General features: G+C 45.8%; 1 protein-coding gene across 6 annotated transcripts in view; it reads right to left on the minus strand.

The window, feature by feature from the left end:
- The window catches only part of fwd (phosphatidylinositol 4-kinase beta fwd), a 161,138-nt gene that overhangs the window by 60,614 nt on the left and 81,830 nt on the right, over positions 1 to 18,694 (minus strand). For all 6 annotated transcript variants that reach the window (XM_075697209.1, XM_075697204.1, XM_075697206.1 and 3 more), the window contains 2 exons: positions 5,633 to 5,775; positions 3,867 to 4,079 (listed from right to left, as the gene is read on the minus strand). In XM_075697209.1, coding sequence (XP_075553324.1) covers positions 3,867 to 4,079; positions 5,633 to 5,775 — 356 coding nt within the window. The remainder of the gene's footprint in view (positions 1 to 3,866; positions 4,080 to 5,632; positions 5,776 to 18,694) is intronic.

The following is an 18,694-nucleotide window of genomic DNA, read 5'->3' on the forward strand; positions in this document are numbered from 1 at the left end:
AGCAGCATAGCACATGGTGCGCCATCTTCCGACTCGGAGTCGTCGTCCGGCGGTGCAGCAGAAACCTGATGAATGATCTCGCCGACGACGGCGATCTCATTCAAGTTTCTGATTTACGGACGATCAGCATAGGTCCTGCGAGGCTCTCGGTAACTGACGTGCCCAGGTGACCGGTGGTACATGAGAACGATCGTCAAATGCTCACTGGTGGCACACATGAGCGTCGTCAACAACTTTAAGGCATTCAAGCTCTTCTTTAACCACTTGCCGAATCACCGAGGATGTCGTCATGGGCTGGGACGGACACACTTGCAACAGTAGTGACATTGTCCAAGTGTCCGAACGTTCATGGTTATATTGCGCTCAGTTTTACACGGACGATAAACCGTGTAAAACTGAGCGCAATATAACCATGAATGTTCACCAACTAGCCCCCTTCATTGCTTTACTAAAAGTCCGAACTTTGGTTCAATCCTTCTCATTTTCAGCGTTTCAAACCCCTGGCAGTGTTTTTTCAAATCAGACAGTACTAAGATTTTGCTTCGTTATAATAAAATTATAAACATCTTCAGCGATTCTTTAAGCAGATGTCCTACTTTGTCTCTTCTGTCATGGTAGCGCTGACGATTCCGCATAATTTCAAAACAGCCTCTATGCACGTTGTGAAAGTTTCGCCAGGTAAATGAGTTCGTCAGGAAAGCGTCTGCTCAGTCTTCTTTTTCTTAGAGATCGGGTCCCTGAAGCACTTAGTGAATTCTACAAATTTATCCCAGCTTGTCAGAACGTTCTCGTGGTTTTTCAAACCAGAGGAGCACGGTTCCAGCGAGAAAAAAAAAAAAAAAAAACGTTATCGAGCTGCTTCGTAGTGCTCCTGAGGTTGTGCTAACTCACTCTGCTGAAGTGTTTCAGCCAGTTGTCGATGTCTTCATTCACCTTCGCCGAAAAGGTGGGTGGCTCTCGCAGCGGTGCCCAGTAGCCAGCCTGCCTTGCGTGATAGCAGTCTGGTTCGCCACAGATGGGGTCGTCATTGCCTTCTCCGGAATCGGAAATGTCCGCTGCTTGTGGTCGTAAATCGGCCAAGCGTCTACTCCGTCAGACAGTTGGTAGAGCTGAGTCGTCCAGGATCGTCCAGGATTTGCCCTCCACGTCCACCAAAGATGTTACGAAAGATGCTTATTTACAAGGTGGAACAAGGTCCAGGAGGAAAAACAGCCAAGGCAGAGTACCCCAAGATAACGCACGTGCACTCTACTTCTTTCTCTGCTTCTGTCGCGCAGGGATGCGACAACATATTTTCGGCTCCTGAATTTTTTCCCGAGCTTGTGAGACACAAAAGCATGGCCATCAAAATCTGGCACTTGGGGAAGTTGCTTCGAGGGGGACGTTGGGGTGAGTGTGATTCGGACACTACCTACACGTATTTCCACCGCCAAAAGTATCCAAGTTGCCAAGCACAGTTTTCGGTTGCCAAGAGCATCTAAATGTAGCCAATTTCGTGAGAAATCGCCAAAACTGGCAACCCAGCTGTGAGGGCCGAGTAAGCAATCTGTGAGCAGCGCTAGCAGCGTAGTTGGCGTGGTCTATTCGTGTTTTGAAGGGTGACGCGGCGTAGAGCTATGGGCACAGCCCGTTCGTGCCCGGCTGGGTGGAAGGGCGATGGGAGAGAAGCGCGCGGCGGCAATAGGGGTGGTGGGTGATCGTGCAGCATCTCGCATATCACTTTTTCTTTTTCAAGGATATCGTGTTCCATTACCTTTCGGTACAGACACCCAGCAGCCAGACTTCATCGTTATAACCGATAATGCGGCATGGGGACATTGTAGTAAGCGGGTTATTTCCCCATAAAGGACTTACAAAAGTTGCCGGTGCAGCAGCTTTTAATTATTATAACCAATATATTGTTAAAACTGGTATCATTATAAGTGGGTTCCATGGTATAATAAACTAGATTCGTCTCTAAAACCAGAAAATACTGACCATTGTGCACCAAGTATATTGCTTTCTGCCAGGTTCGGCACTCATTCGGGGCATCTTTTATATTATATTTTGGGTATTTTTAGTGTTATTTAGGATTAATTTTTGCCCTTCTGAAAATAACTTTGCTGGCCACGAGCAAGTTTTAGGATGGCGACACCTTTTCAGTGGATACTTCCACGCAGCGCTTGGCCGCAGACACAAGGTGGTCGCGTGCAACGTGCATCGCACTTCTCTCTCTCTCACTGCAGCGCGCAGCTGGTTGAAACTAGGCCTAACTGCAACAGCCTGTGCACGGGGCACGTGAAAGACTGGTGCCTCACTGCAACACGATGCAAAGACTGGCAGAAGGTAGACGCAGCCTCCGAGATTGTACCAGTGGGATCTCAGAGGCTCTGAGCTGGCCAAGCCAAGCCGACACACTCACTCAACAGGGTTGCGGGGCCACAAGAGAGCAGTGGATCACCTGCATAATCGAAATGCCATGTTGCATGCCATGTGCTGCTTGAACACGATGGATTCGCATCACAGCGTGCTAGCTGTTTTTTTCCAACTGCGTCACCATTTCACCAGTTTTATGACATTATAGAGTAGAACCTTGCTGATACGATTCCGTTACGTAAGACTTCCTGGCAGCAGTGTGCGATCAACAGAATAAGAGAAAGCAAAGCACGTCTCGGGTTACTTGAGCCCAAAAGCCCAAAGCGCATTGGTGTAAAAACTTCTTGCCCAAAGAAGCTGCTGACAGAGGCCAAATTCGAGAAGCGAGAATGTAAGGGTGCCAAAGATGCAAGAATGACAACGCACGTCTCAGGCAAATCAATGTCTTGTGGAGAAACAGTTTGCACAATGCTTTCAATTACACAGGTGTCAACTACACTTGGATTATATGTTTTCTCCTGTCAGGACGTTTTTTTTTCACGTCTTTTTTTTTCTTTCCAATACGTATGAATGAGGTTCTACTGGAAACAAGCCAAGTGGGAAGTGGAAGCAAAAGACCATCACATTGGAACGGAAGGAAGCTATTGTAAGAACTGTCACGCCAGGTGCTAAAACGTCGCATACGACATGCCGTGGATTCTTTTGCTGATGGTTTATTGGAATTTCATCACATACGTTGGTGCACAGTAGTTCAATGGGCCTCGGAGCCATTTTCTTTACATGTTTAAGGTTGTGCACACCACTGGGCATATACTGAAGCAAAAGGGTAATAATCGATATAGTAATGAATATAAAAAAGTAATTTCAGCTCACTCTTCAACTTCATTATAATGAGGTTTGAGTGCAAATAATTATCTCTTTATTCAATTATAATGCAACTTATTGCTTAGCACAATTACAGCCAAGAACTTAGAATATATATGGAGAATTTCCAGACACTTGTTTTTCAAGTATTCACTCAGATCATTTCTAATTTTCTAATGACAGTAAACGCTCAGCTTAAAAGCTGCGAGCAGCACAACCTAACGAAGCAGCCAGGCCTTCATGGCAACCTTAGCCTGTTGTCACTGTTTCACCATGCTGCAATAGCTGGTGTCCTACGTATGCATCAGTATGTCATGCCTTGTATGCTAAGTATGTCATGCCTTGTCTGCCTCGAGGTGGACAAAGCATGACAAGTTATGCTAGTATGAAGAAAACCTTAAAAAGTTTGCTCTGCACATACAGCTACTTATTTTTTAAGCAAGAAAATTTCAGCAGTTCTAACATGAATGTCTAACAGCTGAAAGCAAAAGGTCTGCGCAACAAAAAGTTTTACAGATTTAAGGTACAGTATGTTGAACCCACTAACAGCACCTTCAGCCACAGAATGAGTTTGCCTGTTTTTGCCCCCAGCAGTGGAGATTTGTGAGCAGCGGTGCTGGCCACCTGATCGCTCTGTCAGCAGTTACCTGCATGGAGATTTCGTCATCCTCTTGGGTCCAGCATTCAGCATCATCATCCATGCCACACATGGAAAAGACAGATGCTGATTGCACACCAAAGTAGTCAGGGAGGTTTTCTTCTGAGCGTGTCAACCGTAGAGGGTTAAGGACCTTTGCAGGAACAGGTGACGTCTGGATGTCATCTACAGCGACCACTTCCACATAGATGAGGTACGGTGCCTGTTGTCATATGGCAGATGAAAAAAAAGTTTACTTCGATATGACAGCAGCACTGTCACATGATTCTTGCACTCCATGACCTCTCACTTAGTGGCACCATCACTGCACATGCCATAAGTTTACTGTGTCAACACATTGAGATGGCATGTGCCGTCGATGATCTTTAGTCAAAGGAAGGTCACTGCCACAAACACTTACTTGCAACCACTCTAATCTGTACAGAAATTGATGGGAGAGCTCATGCCATTTTAAGGTGCTTGAATATTCTGAGTTGACGAAAATTCATAGCAGCAACCGAGAAAGTGATCCAAATAAGTTTGACTACAGTTAAAGCTCGATATAATGAAATCAGTAAAATCGGCACTTTACTTCATTGTATTGAAATTCGACATTCTATACAAAGTGAAAAAAAATTTAATTATGGGGTTTTATGTGCGAAAACCACAATTTGATTATGGGGCACGCCGTAGTGGGGGACTCCGGAAATTTGGGCCACCTGGGCTTCTTTAATGTGCACTTAATTCTAAGTACACAGGTGTTTTCACATTTCGCCCCCATCAAAATGCAGCTGATGTGGCTGGGAATCGATCCCGCGACCTTGTGCTTAGCAGCCCAACACCATAGGCACTAAGCAACCATGGCGGGTTATGCAAAGTTTTTCGTGGCAATTGAAAAACTATTATGAAAAACTATTTTGCAATGAGAAGCAAATTATTTCATTGAACTTGAGAGTCTGTGACCAAAGATAGTTTCATGCTGTGTCAACGATACCTTTGCAATGGCAATACGAAGTGAAGCCTATAACACTTTTATGCGAACTCTGCGCCTGCAGCTGATGTATTAACGGCAGTGGGAAAACACTATCATGAAAAGTGCAGGCAGACGGGTGTGAACGTTTTGTCTGCCTCTCACTTAATGTGTCTCTCAAACTCGAGATTACGCGACCTCCAGCACTAAACCCGCGAGAAGACAGTGCACATGAAGCCACAGCCATCTCAGTGCGTGCAGTTTTTGCAGCCTGCGTGTGGTAGGGGGCAGGTGAGATGTATTTGCGAGCCCTATGTCTTGTTTGTATCTTTATTGTTATCAGCAAGATATGCCCAAGCTAAGATAGAAATGCTCAACCCAATAGATCCTACAAATAGTTTTCTCACAGCAGGTACAACACAAGTCAGTCAGAACATCCATGAACCCGCTCACCAACATCTAGTTGCAATGATGAAAAAGAAACAACGAAGCAACAGTAGGTAGAACATGGCATGAATAGTGGTTTCTGCAGATCATAGCTTGGAGCAGGTACAGGACAGCTACTGAACAGATCTATACCTGGAGGATGCTCACCTCATTTCAGCTGGTATACAAGCATCACTACTCGACCTGTACAGTTATAAGCTCACACACATACCATAGAGGATCACTCATTAATCAGCCGTGGCACACTTCTCAGCACGCACCTCAGCTCAACTCAGCTATGGGAGGCTCAAGTCAGGCAAATTCTACTGGGCTCCTGAGAGACGTGAAGGTGGAAACGAGAGAGAAATGGCTGCCCGTACCTTGTCCTTTGAGTTGAGCACTGCAGCTGCTTGTGGGGGCACCCTCACCACAAGGTGGGGAAACTTGTCAGAGTGCAGAGGAAGCCAGACCCGTGCCGGCAAGTTCAAGTTGACCAATGAAAGCTCGGCTTGAAGCCTCTGAGCTGTAAGAAAACATTGCCCACAACTACATAAGCATATCGCTCGTGCTGCCATTTCAACGAAGATCAGTGTAAAAAAGCTGGCACCATATACCATGCAAGATCAGGAAACTAACCAATGATTAGATTGATCAATCAATTAATAACATACCTATTTAGTCTTGAAAAATGAAAAAAAGAAAATTATGCAGGTCCATGCACTGTGGGAATCCGTGTAATTGCCTTCTATAGTGTTTGCATTATTTGAGTTTTTTGCTGTGTTGTTGATGGTGAATGTTTAAGTTATTGAATACGACAGTGGTTAAGTGGTGTTCCTCTTGCATGTACCCCTCATGCCTGTCCATGTAGTACAAAGAACACACAGTGAGCCGTGTTTGCTTGAGGCATTGTAGTGGGCCATTGTTCACAGCCTGCGAGAAGGTCAGCACTGCAATAGCCTCACATGGTGCACCACATCGTGGCAGAACTGCTGAACTTCAATTAAATTATGATACTTTACATGCCAAAACCACAATCTGATTGTCAGGCACGCTTTAGTGGGAGACTCTGCATTAATTTTGATTACCTGGATTTCTGTACTGTGCACATAAAATCAAGTGTGCAAACTCCTCGCATTTCACCCTTGTTGAAACGCGGCCACTATGCTCGGGATTCAACCTGCTACCTCGAGCAACGCCATAGCTACCAAGATACCTCATCAGGTACGTAATTTTGAATTTGCTGGGTGACTGCTTGCTTAATGTCGTCTTGACACTGCGGTAGTCTACTGTGGCTTTGCGTCTGCACGCCCTGCGTCAGTTCTCCGCAGGACTAATTTCCATGATGTTTATGTTTCAGAAATATCAGAAACTTACAGTACAGCCACCGACCGATAAATTGAGACACCAATAATCTGGACATGCTCAGTAATTCGGGCAGCTTTGCGGCACCATCAATGGCCCCATAGACTTAATGTATAAAGACAATCGATATTTAGGACAGCCGCCAGCTCTACATTTGGTTATCCAGACTGTCCGTGGCTGTACGCCGACTCTGCCGCCATTACCTCCTCTGGCAACCTCGACGAGACATCAACTATGGCCTCGGAGACTGCATGCTAAACAGTAATCCCTGAGTACTTGTGTTGGGTGCAGCGCTGTGCCTCAGAGATTTAAGTGCAAATGCCAATCTTGGAGGCTTTGCATGAATTGTGAGGTCACATCAACATTGCAATCATAACATCCATTCCGGCACTATCGCGCATGGCCCGCTATTCTTTGTTGAATTTGCCTTCCCAACAGCGTTCCGCCATTCTGTGCTTGTTTGTTTGTTTAGTATGCATTCCAGACAGCACTCTGCTGGCTCCAAGAAGTCTTTCTTGTAAAGCTACCAACAGTGCGCGTCAAATGGCACCAACGGTGCCTTCGCAGTTTGACTCCAAATGAGCTCAACTTCGCGACTGAAGAGCCTGAAGTGCCGCCTACCACAACGAGCTCAAATGTGGACATCATTTATGACCTGCTAGGCTGCGGTGTGCGAATTTCTACCACTGTTACATTTGGAGACGTTGCAGACGTCGACACCAACATAGTGTCGTCGTGTGCCGAAATGAACGATGACGAAACAATTGAGCAGTGCTCCCACCGTCAAACAGCAACTTTAACTCGGATGATGATGATGATGATGATGATGATGTGGCCGGAGCTTTCACATGCAGACCTGACTTGAGCCTTTGCAGTGTTTGCATCAGGGTACAGAGACAACATAAAACTGGCAGAAATACAGGTGGACTTGGTTGCACATAAGTGGAAGTGCAGGCAGAAATGAACTGATCCCTTCTTCCTTGCATAGGGGCTTAAACCTTCCGTAAAATATTTTTTGGACACATTCGTTTTTTCGGTCATTCGATAGTTCGGACTTATTTACGTTCCCTGTAGAGTTCGAATTATCAGTTGTCGACTGTACTATGCACTGAACGAACGTTTATCCGCTTAATTCTCAACTGTTGCCATGTGCAGTAGTAGCGTTTCCTTTACTGACGAAGCCCTAAACGATGCAAGTTTCTTGATGTCATGTTGCCCCTCTCCCGATGTCATGTTGCCCCTCTCTACTGTGTCAGTAGCTGAATGGGCAGGGAATCTGTTTCTACACATTCTCTTCTCTCTACTACTGCTCTGGACTGTTGCGTTTGAGCACAAAGGCAAGTGCTGTAGCTTCTGCAGTGCTTTTCCGAGGACAGGGAATTGTGGCGACTACCAAGGAGCTCCAGAGGGCACTGTGGCCGCGCTCCCACTAAACAAGGCATGCTCTTTGACATTTCCTAACTCTTCTCCCGACCTCCTATTGCGTGTTCTCAACTCCCTATTGACACGGTGTGCAAGACAGCGACAGCAGCAGTGAAAAAGTCAAAGGAAGAGGCAAAGAAAACTTTACTTCCAATAAAGAACAGCCTTAATTTAGCAAATAACATGATTGTACAATAAGTTAAAGTGACACTAAAGTGCATGTATGTTGTAGAGCACACTGCATGAGTTCCTAGTACATAATTCTGCCAGGGCCCATAATTTCTGTTTATATAATATCAGGGTGTCTACCAAGGACATTTCCAAATTCCCTGAGTTTCCCAGGTTTTCCCAGAGTGTCTGCAAAATTCCCTGAGTGGTGCTGACCTATGTTTTATGTCAAGACGGGCTGAAACCATATTGCCCGATGCTGTCACTCTCTAGCAAGCATGTGAAAAATTTCTTAAAAAAAGAACGACTTAATCCAATTTGAATACTAAGGAGTAGTGTTTATGTTATTCAAAATGAGAATAGAAGGGAGGGGTTAGTAAAATGCACAGCAAATAAAATGTCTTTAAAGAAATGCAAATCAAGTCGGACATTGTCAAATACGAGCTATTTCTATCAACTGATAGCAAGCTCAGTGGTATGAGGCCTGAACTTTGTCACAATTGATATTCTCTCTCAACAGCTCGTAATTCAACCTCAACTCTCCTGACATACTCTTAGCCCATGCACGACGCTTGTGTTGTGTTTCACTGCTTTAAAGAGTTTATTTTGGTTTGGATGAGAGACACCTGCATCTCGGCATCAGCCAACACTTTTCTTTTTTTTTTTTTGAGCTCAAGCTCCTTCAAAACAGTGGCAGCACGCTTCCTTTCCTGTTGTCTTTTTTGTTCTCATCCTCCTTCCACTGTGCGTTCGCCCCATGAACCATTTAAAGCATTCTCTTCGTCAGCTGTACAGTCAACGTAGCATTTTTAGGACTCCCTAAAGGCTGCGAAAACGTCCGTAAAATTGGGCAGTCCGAAAAAATTAATGCATGTCTTTTACTGCCAATAAAGGCTGAAATTGCCACAGGCACATCCGAAAAGGCCTACCAGCATGCTTATTAGCATGCTGTTCTTGTCCTCCTTCTGCCATTCATTCGCCCCACAGACCATTTGAAGCATCTTCTTGGTCAGTTGCACAGTCCAAGTCCGATTTTTCAATTTGCCTAGGGACCGCGAAAACGTCCGAAAAATCAACCAATTGGAAAAAATAAATGCATGCCATTTACTGCCCTTAAAGGGACACTAAAGGTTACTATGAAGTCAACCTAATGTGATAAAGTAATGCTCTAGAACATCTAAGATGCCAATATAATCGCGAACAGAGCTTTAGTAACACAGAAACTGAGGTAAATGCACGACACGATTTGAGACGCCCCAGCGACATTCCGGTACTAGCCCAATGACGAAGTCATCGTTATCATAATTTATGTCACTAGTACTCAACTACTCGTATTAAAAAGATAATTTCACTAGGTTATAAGACGGAAGAAAATGCTACTTGTCTACTTCTGTTCGATACTAAGAAAAAAAAACAAAACATTTTGACGTTACCCTTCAGTAGTATGGGTGGTCGAAAGGGTTCGTTTTCGCTCGACTCTGTGCCACGTGCGCTTTGGAGTTTCAGTTGTTTCGTTATCGCGACGTACTGCGCCGGTTCTACTGGCTCGTGAAACTTGCATTTTGAACAAGCAGCGAGGATGTCACGTCCATGTAATGTCGTGGGATGCGCGAACGGTCCGCGGAACTTGGCCAAGGGCAGTTGCAGCGGCGAATCCAAGGTTGCTTATCACTGTGTGCCAACGAGTGAACCACTCCATTCGAAGTGGTTAAGGGAGGAGGAGGGGATCAGAATTAACTTTTTTGTTTCTTGACAGAAAGGGCTGAAATTTGGCACACACACTGCACACTGCAATAAAGAGACAAACCTAAAATTTCATTAGGATGTCTCCATTAGCTTTTGTTTTCTAAGAATTTATAAGTTCCTTGCTTGTGGAAAGCCTGGCACAGTAACGAAACACGATAGGGAGCTGGGAATACTTTGCATGTTTGCCCAAATGTCTAATCTACATCAGGACAGTGTTCGATATTTTTTTTTAGCGCACTAATAATTTTTTGCTCAACATAACATGCACATGACTGTGCTTCACTGCATGGAGCCATGTAGTAATTGTGAAATAATTAAATAATGGAAAGATAAAGAAACACTTCAAGACTGTCTTTAAGTACAGCACAGCTTGTGGATCACAGCAAAACAAACTGGACCAAAATCGGTCTAGCCATTGTTGTGCTACGCTTTCCACGAGCGAGGTGATTGACAAAAAAAAAATGCAATTGAGAAAACTGGCTGCAAAGTTTTAAAAGCACTGCAAATTTATTAAAAAGCACCAGGGCGGCAATATTTTGAATCACTGCTGTGAGGCATTTTCTTACACCTTTTCTTCTTTGTTTGGTGGTCTTTGTATGCCTTCTTCAGGCGTTCTTTATACTTTTCTTGAGCCCTCTGGAGTAGTGCATGACCACCATTTTCACTGCCAGACCGAGCCCTGTATCTCAGTGTACACCCACAGAGCGCTGTTGGAGTCTTGGGCACAGAGTTATCAAAGAGTTCATCGCAGAAACCTGCACAATAATGAACTCACAGTCACAAGGGGCCGAAATTTGTTCTTGGCCTTGCTGGTCCATCAAACTGAACTTCCGTTGAGTTGTGGACACTGCGCGAAGGGTGTCGCGAACGCTGCGTGCCTGCGCTTCTTCAGTCACCACTGACACAAAACGCGGCATGAGGCGCGTCTGAATCGTGCGACGATTCGTCTGGTGAGCCTTGAGTCACCATACAGTATGTAGCTCGTCGACGGTTAGGGCTCACTCGCAGGCTGCGTGCCCCTGTCGCACGATGGATCGGAAACGTACACCGTCTCTGCCGGCGATGGTGACCTTTGGCCCGCGTCGCCTCCAACAACGTGATCTCGGTTGCTGACTCGTGCGGCCGTACGCACAGGTGCGAGAGCCTCTGTTGGCACGTCTTCCGGTGGCTTGGTTATCAGTGTCAATGTCACAGGGCGATTGTCGGCTTCACTGCTGGAATCGCATGGTGCAAGATAACGCGGCACGTTATCCACGTGTTCAGTCGGGTTCTCCCCTTCTCCTGCTGGCCACCGTCTTTTTCTTGCCGTAGGAGGCTTGCGCTTCCGTTTTCCGAAGGCATGCTTCATTTAAAAGTTATTTTCGAACGAGCGACGATCCATCACTGACCTGGGAGCTTTCATAAATCCGAATTCTGCGAGTGTCAAACGAAGAAAGACGCCGGCGTGGTTTTCAAAGCAGACAACTGCGGTCCGCTGTGGTTGCCAGCTTGCCCGCTGCTGTAAGCAGCAACCAATGGTGAGACGCCTTTCAGTACGGCAACCAATCGGAGGCCCGCTTTCATCGCAGGGCCCATGTGACCGCCTATAGCAGACCCGCGCTTCCACGCGCTTCTTTTGTGTTTGTGTGTTTGTTACAAGATGGTGACGACCGAAGAATTCAGAAACGGAATGGCGAAACTTCGAGCTTTCGAACGATAACAAGATGGTGGCGTTCGGTGGCGGGAAAGACGAGTTAGGGCTCCGCGAACTGCGGTGATTTTATGCAATTTAAAGCTGTTTTCTCACCCTACGCACTGACAAATTAATTTTTTTCGGGCACTTTTAGTGCGTTTTCAGTCAAACCATTTTGATACAATGTAGATTAGGCATTGCAGATACCGAAACCCGTCGTTGCCAAAAATCGATCTTTTTTGCGATTTTCGCGATCTGATCCCCGCATCCCCCCTAAGTGCCGTACCTCTGCCACAGCGCGCTTGCAAAGAGCCGAAAAATTGCATAGTGTGCTCGCTGCCCTTTCGTCCAGAGGATTACGAGTTCGACGCCAACTTACTGTGTGGAGTGCCTTTCAAAGCAATGCTTTCCCATAGCGCTGTTGCGTCGGTCCTGCCTGCATTCTCCGAAGCGCAAGAACAACTGCAGGTCGAAGACGAGGCGGTGAGTTCGGCATTTGGTTTTCACGAAGGAAAAGCTACAAATGTGTGAATATGTACAGCCATGATATACAGTTGCCGTCATAGTAGTACGCAACGACGCCGGCAGCACGAGCCCTCAGCAGCAGGTCACGTTCATCAGTGCTTAAATCGCTGAAGTTGAGCCCAGCATCGCAAGCCAATGTGTCGTTGTCAGAGCCGTTCATTGCAACGAGCGTCAAAGCTGGCGTCATAAAATAAAGAACCAGCTTATCGCCGTGCGCTTTCAATTCCACTAGCCACAATAGTTCCGCTTTTGCGCTGCTGTCGGCTCTGTCTTGGCTCTGTTTCTCGCCGTGTGTTTGTGTTTTGCGCAGAAAAGCCATAGCGCCGTCTGCGGGTGCCATTTTACTCACCGACGGCGCAATGTCACTATGAGACCATGACATCACCACTCCTCGATCGGAGGGTGGGCGATCTGAACTGTGCTAGAGGTTCAGAATGCATTTTGTCTTAAAATAAGTCTCTTCTTTGCAGGCAACAAGCATTTCGAGGTTTCTGGGATGGTATTTCAACAGTCCACGTTGACTTAATATTAACCTTCAGTGTCCCTTTAAAGGCTCAAACCGCCACAGGCGCATTCGAAAACGCTCTGAAGGCCTGTCGGTACACGTATTAGGCATATCACTGCTCGTACTGTGACAGGAAATACTGGGTGCATGTGTGTATAATTACGGAATACATACTGTGTCCCGTTGGCAGTAGCCCCTTTCCAAGCTTGTTATGCTTCACTGCAATACTTTTGTGTATGCTTCACCAAGTAAAATTACTGTACAGAGGCGAAGCTGACTTTCGAGAACCGGCATTATGCAATGCACCATGCTTTCCAAGCTCCTAAGCCAATCGCGAGGACCAGAACGGCGGAGTTCGTGCCATTGCTGACAGGAGCGAATTCTTTCAATAAAAAAACACGGCACCCAACGGCAAGAAGCTTCGTAGCTAACGTTGAACCAACTAGGCCTAGTGTAACTGCAGTAGTGGCTACAGCTGCCAGTGGATCTGCATGCGAGAGCGCCGGCTCGTCCGGAAAATCGTCCGGATTTTCCGGACGAATGCGGTTTCGCACCTGCGGCCACGGCAAAACGTCCGGAAAATCGGATGGCAAAGAGTTCTTGCGTCCGAAATTTCAGACGTTCTGATACATTGACTCTATGGGGTACGTGGTGGTGCCGCGAAGCCGTCCAAATTATTGGGAATCTGGAAAGTCTGTTGTTGACAGTACACTGGCAACTCCTCCAGCCGACGACAGGACGTCAAAGACGATTTATGACGATTCCTATCTGTTACTTGAGCCAGCATTGCCGCAACTTTTGGCCCTTTCAATAAAATTACAGCTAATTTTCCCTAATAGAGGCACTAATTCCCTGAGTTTTTCCAGACTACTCAAAATCCCTGAGAATTCCCAGTATTCCTGGTTGATAGACACCCTGAATATACAGAAGAGATGATTGGTGGCTCCATTACTGCTCATGCGAACTACTCTGAGCTACAAGGTAATAGCATAGACATGATCGGCAAATACCATATATACTTGCCAGTGGCGTAGCCAGAAATTTCATTCGGGGAGGGGGCTAACATTGCAGCTTGGCCTCCTCAAGAATTTGTTGAGGGATCAAAAACATGAATAACTGCATTGCAATTGCCAAAGATGCTGCAAACGAATTTTTGAACGCTAAGCATTGTCAAAACAAGTAAAATGTATTTTTGCATAAAAGAATATACTCGTATGTCCCAAAAATTGTGCCCGAAATAACTGATATCAATGCTTCCATGTTTTTTTTGTCTATTTAGTAAGTAAAGAAAATGTCACATGAACTTTAGAATTATATCAGTTCGAAACCGGCGAAGCAGCGCATGCCGCTCATATGAAAAATGTAAAAACCGTGAAATGAAGAAGTCAAGGACAAATATTTGAATGAAGCTCTGTCACTCAAGCACCTTGTTTACATTTTTGTACATATGCAATGGCAAGGGAAAATATCTCAATGATGCTGTCCTCCATTCTAATGTATTGCGCAGGAGGAGCTGTCATCGGTTGTGTATTGTGAGTAATTGCACCGCAGTGATAGTCGCAAAAAAGAGCACATATAGAAAGCAGGAGTTCTGCAATATCTACAAGGGCAAGTAAAATGAAAGTGAGCCAGTGCAAATATATGACAAATGGGCTTGAAGTGGTCTACATGCCTCTGTTACTTCAACTATGTGACTGTGCTTTCGCTGAACTTGGAGAGCCACCTGCGGCACCTCACAACCATACTCTCTGTGTATTGCAGGGCTGGCCTTCAGCTAAACTCCTCCAAGTGCCATTTCGGTCGTCGTGAAATGAACATGCTCAGCCATCTCGTAAACGCTGCCGGAATCCAACCTGATCTACAGAAAGTTCACGCCGTGCAAAATTTTCCTGTACCTTGTTCAACAAACGATGTCCGTAGTTTTCTGGGGTTATGCTCTTATTTCCAGCGATTTGTGAAGAATTTTGCCGACATCGCTCACCCTCTCACTGACCTTCTTAGAAAAGATGTCTCTTTCTTTTGGGGACCACTGCAAAAGAAAGCCTTCTCTACCCTGATTGAGCAGCTTACAACTTCCCTGATTCTGTCACACTTTGACCCTTCTGCCCCCACTGAAGTACGAACTGAAGCGAGTGGTCATAGCATCGGCACTGCCCTCACTTACGCCAGCTGCCTTCTTTCCATGCCTGAGCGAAATTGCTCCACTACTGAGAGGGAATGCCTCGCGCTCGTATGGGCGGTCACGAAATTCCGACTGTACATTTTCGGTCGGAGCTTCTGTGTTGTAACTGATCATCACGCCCTCTGCTGGCTCTCCTCTTTGAAGGATCCAACTGGACGACTTGCACGTTGGGCATTGCGTCTACAAGCATATATATATTTTCTATTATGTATGAGTCGGGGCACCTGCATAATGACGCTGACTGCCTGTCCTGCAATCCCATGGATCAACTGGACGATACCATTGCAGACTCGGACATCAGTATTCTATCCCTCTCTGGCTTCCTCCATATTGGAGACGAGCAATGCCAAGATACTGTTCTTCGAACACTTATGGAACGAACGCTTAAGCTCCTCGCCCAATGACCAGTCCCTTCGGATGTTCACCTTGCGCGATGGAACTTTATACCATCGTAGCGTACGTCCTGATGGCCTGGAGCTCCTCCTAGTCGTTCCCAAGCACCTTCGACTGGACGTGCTCCAGTAACTTCACAACGCTCCTACTGCTGGACATCTGGGCATCACTTGTACATACGACCGCCTGCGGCGACGCTTCTTCTGGCCCGGCATTTATTGCTCTGCGCGCCGTTATGTCACTTCTTGTGACCCATGTCAGCGGTGGAAGACACCTGCTATGCCTCCTGCTGGTTTGCTTCAACCAATTGATATCCCTACAGAGCCCTTCCGTGTGGGCCTTGACCTCCTTGGCCCCTTTTCAATTTTCATCGAAGGAAACAAATGGATTGGTGTAGGAACAGATTATGCCACGAGATATGCCATCGTACGAGCGATGCCAACCAGCTGCGCTACAGATGTCGCCGACTTCTTACTATACCATGTCATCCTGCACCATGGCGCCCCTCGCCAGTTATTCACGGATCGCGGCTGCTACTTTCTATCGAAGGTCGTCGAGGATCTGCTCCGCTCCTGTTTTACAGAAAACCAGCTTGCTACCGCGTACCACCCTGAAATGAACGGCCTCACCGAGCGACTCAACTGGACACTAACTGAAATGCTGGCCATACACGTTTCTGATGATCACCGCGACTGGGATGTCGCTTTACCATACAACACTTTCGCATACAACTCTTCCGGTCATGACCATTGCCGGATTTTCACCACTTTTCCTTTTGTATGGCCGCGACCGCACCTTGCCCTTCAACACGTTGCTACCTTCCACAGTACAATCACCCAGCACTGGCTAAGCTTGCGATATTATTGTCTTAGCTGCCCAGGCCTGAGAGGCGGCCCGTCATCGCCTCAGTCTCGCAAGCTTCTCAAAAGCGACGCTACAACCTTCGGCACCGGGACCACCATTTTTCACCTGGTTCCCTTGTCCTTCTCTGGACGCCTTCACGTCGCATTGGCTTGTCCCGTTATTCTGGTCCGTACCAGATCTTACGTCAACTGTCCGACGTAACATACGAGATCACCGCAGTCGGTCAGCCTTCAGTGCCTCCCAACGTCACCAGCGATGTTGTTCATGTCATCAGGCTCAAGCTCTATGTTCCCCCGTTAAGTAAGGCTCTATAACTTGCACCAGGACAGAGCTAACCCCACCGGGAGGGTGATATTACGGTGAAGGGAAAGAAAAAGGTGACATGAACTAGTGGAAGACGAAGATTGGCCGTTGCATGAATGTTATATACACCAATTGTAAATATACATTACACTCGTGGGCCTACTTTCTTCCTTGAACAATATTTTTCAAAGTATTTATGTAAGCAGTCTGTACTCCTTGATTACATAATGCCTCTATGACTGCTGGTATCTCTACTGAATCAAATGCCTTTTTGTAATCAATGAAAGCCATATAGAGAGGCTTATTGTACCCTGCGGATTTCTCGATAACCTGATTAATGACATGGATGTTATCCATTGTAGAGCATCCCTTCCTGAAGCTGGCCTGTTCCCTTGGTTGACTAAAGTTCAATGTTGTCCTTATTCTAGTGGAGATTATTTTGGTAAATATTTTATATAATACTGGGAGTAAGCTAATGGGCCTATAATTTTTCAATTATTTGACATCTCCCTTTTTGTGGATTAGTATAATGTTTGCATTCTTCCAGTTTTCTGGGACCCTTGCAATCGATAGACACTCGTATAAAGAGCTGCCAGTTTTCCAAGCATTACGTCTCCTCTTTGATTAAATCGACTGTTATTCCATCTTCTGCCACTCTTCCTCGTTTGATGCCTTGCAAGGCCCTTCTGACCTCATCGCTAGTTATAGGAAGAGTTTCTGTATCCTATTCATTACTGTTTCTAATTGAGGTATCCCGACTCCTCTGGGTACTGTACAGGTCAGTATAGAATTATTCCGCTGCTTTTACTATATCTTCGAGATTGCTGATGATATTACCCTGCTTACCATTCAGTGCATACATCTTGGTTTGTCCTATGCCAAGTTTCCTTCACACTGATTTCAGGCTGTGTCCATTTTTTATGGCTTCTTCACTCTTCCTCATGTTATAATATCGAATATCACTTATTTTCGCCTTGTTGATCAGTTTTGACATTTCTGCGAATTCTATCTTAATCTCTTGAGTTGGGCACTTTCATACTTTGTCGTTTCTTTATTAGGTCCTTAATAACTTGGTAGAGCTTGCCTACTGGTTGCCTTGGTGCCTCGCCTCCCACTTCAATTACTGCCTCCAAAGCCAGCCTAGCTATGGTTTCACTCATTACCTCTATGCCATCTTCCTCTCTCTGTTCTAAGGCTGCATATTTGTTTGCAAGTACCAGCCTGAATTTGTCTGCTTTTACCCTTACTGCCACTAGGCTGACCTGTTTCTTCTTGCCCAATTTTACTCTTTCTCTCTTCAAATTGAGGTGAATTCTAGCCCTCACTAACCTGTGATCACTGCACTTTACCCTACCTAACACTTCTGCATCCTGCACTACACTAGGATCAGCAGAAAGTATGAAATAAACTTCATTTCTTGTTTAAAATTAGGGCTTTTCTAGGTCCACTTTCTGTTGTTTTGCTGTTTTGCTTCTTGAAAAAGGTGCTCATTATGCTCAGCTTATTCCTTTCTGCAAATTCTACCAGCATCCCTCCTTTAACATTCCTAGAATCAACACCGTAGTTGCCAATTGCTTGTTCACCAGCCTGCTTTTTCCCCACTTATGCATTGAAGTTGCCCATTACTACAGTGTACTGAGTTTGCACTTTTCTCATCGATAATTCAAAATCTCCATAAAACTGATCTACTTCATCATCATCGTGACTGGATGTTGGAGCGTAGGCTTGTACTACCTTTAATCTATACCTCTTATTAAGTTTGATTACGACTACAGCTACCCTCTCATTAATGCTGTAGAAGTCGTCAATGTTGCCCGCTATGTCCTTATGGATTAGGAATCCTACTCCGCATTGCTTCTTAACTGAGAGAGCTCTATAGCAGAGGACATGGCCGTTATTTAGCAATGTGTAAGCCTCACTGGTTCTAATCTGATGATATCCCAAATAATGTCTGATAGTTCCTCAAAGAGCCCTGCTAAGCTAGCCTCACTGAGGGCCATGGGTTAATTGTAGGAATCATTTGGGAGGTAGTGGCCGAATACTGCACCAGGAAGGCCAATTCCTGTTCTGGTGAGGGAGTGTCTTTGTTGAAGCTTAGTGGGCCTTCCTAATTTGGTTGAACCTGGATTAGCACAGCCCCACTTGCTTTCAGCGTCTTTTGCCGGTGTCAGGCGTCACTCCAAGCCTGCAGATGTTGTGCACTGGAGGAGGTGAATTTTCAAGCTCATCGTCAAATTAAAAACTTTATAGAAGGATTCGAACTTCTGACTATGACAACAGAGCATTCGACATAGCTCAGT

The sequence above is a fragment of the Dermacentor variabilis genome, chromosome 6, assembly GCF_050947875.1.
Source record: "Dermacentor variabilis isolate Ectoservices chromosome 6, ASM5094787v1, whole genome shotgun sequence".
NCBI lineage: Eukaryota > Metazoa > Arthropoda > Arachnida > Ixodida > Ixodidae > Dermacentor > Dermacentor variabilis.